This window comes from Sinocyclocheilus anshuiensis, unplaced genomic scaffold (assembly GCF_001515605.1).
Source record: "Sinocyclocheilus anshuiensis isolate Anshui unplaced genomic scaffold, SAMN03320099.WGS_v1.1 scaffold363, whole genome shotgun sequence".
NCBI classification, from domain to species: Eukaryota; Metazoa; Chordata; class Actinopteri; order Cypriniformes; family Cyprinidae; genus Sinocyclocheilus; species Sinocyclocheilus anshuiensis.
The window spans coordinates 11,416-18,165 of NW_015552568.1; the positions used below are offsets into that span (position 1 = coordinate 11,416).

Below are 6,750 nucleotides of genomic sequence, written 5' to 3' on the forward strand. Positions count from 1 at the left end.
CGTTTAAATTATATTAAGCCTTAAAGTTCTGCATAATTAATGGCGTGGCCACTTGAGTGACAGGTGGATTGCCGCTGCTGTCACCTCCGTCGAGCAAGGTGGGCGTCGTTTCAGCAACCAGCTCCCGCCTCTTTGCCCATTTTCGATTATCCGGGATCCGCGGTGCCAAGATGACGACGGCCGGCTCCACCAACTTTGAGCTTCAAAAACGCTCTTCAGAAACCTACGTGTGACTTCACGGACACTACGTCCATGTTTTTATACAGTCTATGGTTTTTTGGCATTTTCATTTCATTTTACCTGATAAAGTAAGTTAGCGTTCATGAGTGCAGCTCTGCTTTGTGTACAGCCATTACCGGGGAAACCGCTTTATTATCCGCTCCAAAAGCGCCTCCTGCTGGCAGAGAATTAATTTGCCTTTCTCACGTAGAGTTGTAAATGTGAAAGACGTTAATGTGCATTCTAAAAATCTTAGCAATTCAGACAGTAGTATTTATTTGTTTTAAATTAATATAATTTATCCCCAAGTTTCATAGACAAAGGCCTAAGCTTACTCCCTGACTTAAATGTAATTCTGAGCTGTTTCAACTGAAAGAAACTGGCACTGACTGATCTTAAAATATATCAGTGCCTTTGTTTTGTCTCAAGATACACACGATGTTTTTTTTCTAAGGCACGTTTATAAAAAATTATTTAAATGTAATTTTATAATTTTTAAATATTAAATTATTTAAATGTAATTTAACTATGGCCTAATCCTGTCTTGGTCTAAGCCCTGTTTGTGAAACAGGCCTATAAACTTGACTTATCCCTTTTCTTAATACGGTTTTAAAGGCTGAAATGCCATTTTATTTTATTTTTTGTTTCTGTGAATTTTATGGCTTAATATGTTACCATAGACATTGCTCTACCCCACTCATACGGTGTTCATTTTACTTGTGCAGCTCTTAAAAAGGGTCATAAATTGCCTTAAATTGATTTTTTTTAAATCCACAGATACCCTGTAAGTAGTGAAATAAAATTTCTTCCTTGGTATTTTTTCTATATTTATCTTTTTTATTTGGGCTAGTTAAATTAATTTTCAGGCTACCAAAATCTGAAGAGTACCTGCCCGAAGGCTACCAGGGATTTCGAAATTTTGCGAGCCCTGCAACTCATTTGTATTCTAAATACAGTATCAACGTTACACTACCGTTCAAAAGTTTGGGGTTGTTGAGATTATTTTTTTCACCAAGGCTCACCAAGGCTGCATTTATTTTATCAAAAATACAGTAAAAACAGTAATTTATTTGAAATAGAAATCTTTTGTAATGTTATAACTATTGATTAATTTAATGCACTCTTTTGAATAATAGTATATATTGGCCATCAGCGGTTTTTGTTTAATTGAACATTTTTAAATCATTGTTCTATTTCAGTTTTTCTTTATTATAGCCCTGTGATGCTTTTTTATATAAATTAAACTGTAAATAGTTGATTTTACATGACCGAGTAGTTACAGTCAGTAGACGATGCTCCTCCCACATGCATTATGAACCCCGTAGATGCTGGCATTTATAATGTAATTTTCTAAAGAAATGTCCATTAAATCAGGATTGTTGCGAATCGGCAGTGCTCTGCCCCTCAGCCAGCACACAAGCTCCTGGACACAAAAGACAATGATAAAATCTATAAAATATCTTCTCATTTCTGGCAGGTGAATGCGGATGCCAACAGGCTGAGCCATGCTGGATCTCGGCCTTCCCTGTCCCACGGCGGCCCACAGTATCCTCAGATAGCCATGAACAGCTGCAAGTACAATGGGGGCATAGTCAGACCACTCGGCAGTCTGGGGGCGTCCCGGAGGAACCTAGCAGAGCTGTACTCTGAGACACAGCCTTTGCAGACCCTGCACACTTCCGGCCTGGAGGTGGTGGTCTCCAAAGGGAATGGGGAAGACCCTAGTAAGCAGTCCAGCGAGAACCTTGTGAGGCAAAGACCATACAGCACTCCGCATAAGAAGAACAAGGACATTGGCTATAAGCTCGGGCACCGGAGGGCGCTGTTTGAGAAACGCAAGCGCCTTAGCGACTACGCCCTGATTTTTGGAATGTTTGGGATTGTTGTCATGGTGACGGAGACCGAACTCTCCTGGGGTGTTTATACAAAGGTAAAAGTTTTGAATGGCCTCAAAGAGTTTTCTGGACACTTAAAAGGATAATCCACCCAAAAACAAACATTGTGTCATCACTTACCCTCGTGTTTTTTCAAACCTGCATTCATTTCCTCCTGCTGAAGATGATGATATTTAGTTGATATTTTGAAAAATGTGTTGGTTCCCTTTGACTTCCATTGTAATTTTGTCCATACAATGGAAATCAGTGGGAAGTTATTTAGTTACCAAAATTTTTCAAAATATTTTATTTTGTGTTCCACAGAAGAAATTAAGTCATACAGGTTTGGAACGACGTGGGTGAGTAAATGATGACAGAATTCTACAATTTTTTTTGGTGGACTATCACATACAAAAATGACTTAATTTCATTTCAGTATATATGAAAATATCTAACCAGATCAAATCAATTGAAAAACTTATTAACTTAAAAAAAAATCAGTGGGTTACACTTGTCAGCATGAAATAATAATAATAATAATAAAATAAACTGCAAAGCACAGAACAAACTGCTTAAACTAAAAGATGCAAACTGAAAATATAAATATGAAAGTGAACTCAAAGTATTAATAAATACTATAATCATATGTAAATAATACTAAAACAACACTCTTTGAAGCTTATATTTTTGCTTGAAGTGTTTGCCTGAAGTGTCATGCTGTATTCTCTCTCTCTCTTTTTTTATTATTATTTTTTATAAATATCATTGGTTGTAAAATAACACTGTTTGGTTATATAATTAGGATTAAGACATTCCTAGATTTTTCTTTTTAAGTTTGGTCCAAGTGTCCAATACTTTGAGGCCGCTGTATGTGTAATAGCATGCATTTGTTGGATGCTGGTTGAAAACACAGACTTGTAGTTAAGAAGTTCAACCTGCTTCACCAAGAAAACCCATTGTATTGTAAAAAGAAGATGGCTATGCTATCAACACGTTAGACCAGCACCTGAACCACTATTAAAATTCATGCTTGTGTAAGATGGTCTTTTTCAACAGGGCAGTGATGTATCACAAGATTTCACATGTTAACCTCTGCTAGATTAGATATATACATCTTACTTCATCCTTAGTACTTTGATTCAGACCATATAATTAAATGCTGCAGAATATTGAAGTCCAAGAGTGATATATTTATGAACGTTTAAAGACACTAAAGGATAAATTCATCATTTACATCGGCTACTTTGTGCGCACTTCATTAATGGATAGAGGCATCAGAGAGCATCAATCAATGAAATCTTCATAGCATGTTCTTGACAATTACATCATGTGTAATTTTTTTTATATAAGTATTTGCACTCTTTTTTCCCAAGCTATAGCTTCTATACAGAAAGGACGTGAACGAGATAATAGGCTTTACCCTTAATTTTTTCCTTACTTAATTGTTTTAGGGACCTTAAATGGCTCAGCTATGGAAAGAGCAAGATATCTCCACTTAGAGTTATACTCACCAAGCCTTCAAAAAAATTTCATTTTTGCCATAAAGTAAAGATGGTGATAGTATATTATCACTATTCACTAACAGCATATTGGCACCACAGTAGGCCATCTGTCATTGCAAAATATGATTCTGAAGAAAAATATGCTTAAACCAGTCAGATTTGCTGGTCTTACAGTAGCTGGTTTGACCTTTAAAATCATTGCCTACAAGTTGTCGTTCTCATATGATTCTACAGTATATCTGTTTGTTGATTCTTTTGGCTTAAGCGAATCGCTGGCTCTGAAGTTAGTTAGACGATCCCTGGAGTGGAGCTTTCTTTTTTTAACTTCCCCTAAAGCATAGTTTGATGCCTTAGCCAGCACATCATGTTCCAGTGTATCAGCAGAGTCAGACAGGTTTAATGAGCTCCAATTGCACTGATCTCATAATGAGGATTGTCATACAGAGAGAAAGAACCAGAGCTAAGATTGAAGGACAGAAACAGGAAGAGATAATTGTTGTTAGTTCCTCTTCTAGTCACGATTGTGTGTGGGGAAAACTGGACTGGACTGGACTTATGGGTATACTTTGTGTTATATCAGTATTGGCTGCATCTGTTGGAATTAGTTAAAAGCCCAAGCTATGTTTCCCATCTGAAAAAATCACAGCCTCAACCAGCTGGTTAAAGTCTAGCTCAGGGATGCTCAATCCCGTTCCTGGAGATCTAATTACCTGCAGAGTTCAGTTCCAGCCCTGCTCAAAAACAACTGTCTGTAATTATGAAGTGCTGCTGAAGATCTTAATTGGCTGGTTCAGTTGTATTTGATCAGGGTTGGAACTGAACTTTGCAGGAATGTAGATCTCCAGGAACAGGATTGTGCACCCTTGGTCTAGTTGGCTTGGAGCTCCTAAACTGACCTACTGAAATGTGCCAAAATCCATCTATAACCAAACAGACCAGGTTAAGATGTAACCCTGGCCTGGTCTGTTGTCTGGTTATGGAGGGATTTGGGGCACTTTGCAGTTGGAGCTCCAGGCCAACTAGATCACCTTAAACCTGCTGTTTGAGGCTGGTATTTATTTTTGTCTTATCATTTTTTTATTTTATATTACATGAGTAAAAGTACTAGTTGTAAAAGCCTAAGTTGTAAAATAAAAACTACAGCTTCCCCAAGACTATGAGTTTACATGCTTGACTAATCTGTTATGGAAATCAATCATAGTTATACTACAAATAACCCCCACCCCCCCCAAAAAAAAACATTAATGCAGTTAACCCATGGTAACCACAAATTAACCATGGTTTTGCTACACTAACCATAGTTTAACTATGGTATTTGTATGCGCTAAAAATGCTGGGTTAAAAACAACCCAACTTGGGTTATTTGGCAACCCAGCACTGGGTAAATATTGGACAGAACACATGCTGCGTTATTTTGACCCAGCTGGTTGGGTTAAATGTTTTTACCCAGCATGCTGGGTTGTTTTATTGAAGTCAACTATTGTTTAAAATTACTATATTGCTGGCTTAAATTTAAAATCACACACAGAATTACTAGAGGCAACAATAGTAATCGAAAGATGAACATTTATTAATAAGCAAGAACACCTATGGACCAAAATATAAGACAAATTGAATTTATTTGGGTGAATACAGCATAATTTACAATATTACATTATTAAAACAAACATTTCAAAGAAGCGTTTTAATTTAAGTGTATTCAACCGTTCTCTTGAATCCCTTTTCACCGAAAAGGGGCTGCTTTTCGCAGTGGATTAAATAGTCTAGCTAAACTGTTGTAGTCTTGTGGCAACTTCTTAGTATCAACTTAGCAACATTTTAAAAAATGCTTAAAATCTAGTTTTAAAGTGGGACTGTGTGGTTTTGGTTATAGAACAAAAAGTAATATTAACCACAAACCTTTTTTTACTCTTAAATCGAGTACTTGTATTCCAAAACTTCCATTCTTGAAAGAGTCCATAACTTGAAAATGCTAATTGCTAAAAACTGAAACACTCTATATAGGTAGCTTTCATGCATCAGAACTGCAAAGTTCAAACTCCTCAAACTGCTGTAGCATGTGTGCAAGACTCTTACCCACAGTAGCCATCAAGAAATGGTGTTTGTCTGTCACTTATCAATATATTTACTCTTGTGGACAACACTTTTATCCAAAGCAGCATAGCCTACAGTGCAGTAACGGCATATGTTTTCTTAGTATGCATGTTCTCTGGGAATCAAATTCACAAAAAACAAGTGAGCTGCAAGAACATAAAAATGTTAAACATAAACTAATGTTGTTGTTTTTTTTTCAATGTCTCTGCAGGAATCCTCATATTCATTTGCACTGAAATGCCTTATTAGCCTCTCCACTGTAATTCTGCTCTGTCTGATCATTATGTACCACGCAAGAGAGATTCAGGTAAGTAGCCGACTCAGCTTTGGAAGCCATAAACAAGAGCAGAGATTGAGACAAGAGCCTAAAAGATTACAGAGGAAGCACTTATGCCAATTCCTAATGACTTATAGTAGCAGCAAAATGAAAACTTGCCCTGGCTTTTGTAATTCCTGCTATCTGCATTCAGCGTCTGTGCTTTTTTTTTTTTACCTATCCATTAAGAGGTCTTTATAGAGAAGACACTGATTTTGATTAATGATGGTATTACAAGTGGGGCTTATGGCTAATAGGAGATGTAATTTAATACAGGCCTGTCAATCAGTTGCTTTGTGAGCATTATTTAATGACTTGGAACATCACATGATGGTCAAATTACTGAATGGATGAACAATTAAAAAAAACATTATCCCTGATTGCAGGTTGTGTACATTACATTCATTGAAACAAAAGAGAAGAAATCCGTATTATAATCATAATACTAAAACCACAGAGAATGCTTTCAGATAATATATTCTTTATATTGTTTATATTGTATTATGTCAGTTTATATATCATATGTTCATATGTCTGTATACTGTATGTATGTGTGCGCGTGTATATTATACACACATACAGACATATATTTTATGTAATTTAAATTGTACATTTATTTGTTTATATTTTTGTAATTATTATATTATGATATATTCTAGTACTTAATATATAACATAATTTTAGACTATTAAATAGCATCTAAACATGTTTAAAACAAGGTAAATGTACCTGACAGAAATGTATA

General features: G+C 36.0%; 1 protein-coding gene across 2 annotated transcripts in view; it reads left to right on the plus strand.

Moving 5' to 3' along the window:
* LOC107665010 (small conductance calcium-activated potassium channel protein 2-like) overlaps positions 1–6,750 on the plus strand; it is a 24,709-nt gene that overhangs the window by 2,016 nt on the left and 15,943 nt on the right. For both annotated transcript variants that reach the window (XM_016455735.1, XM_016455736.1), the window contains exons 2-3: positions 1,697–2,149; positions 5,901–5,996. In XM_016455735.1, coding sequence (XP_016311221.1) covers positions 1,697–2,149; positions 5,901–5,996 — 549 coding nt within the window. The remainder of the gene's footprint in view (positions 1–1,696; positions 2,150–5,900; positions 5,997–6,750) is intronic.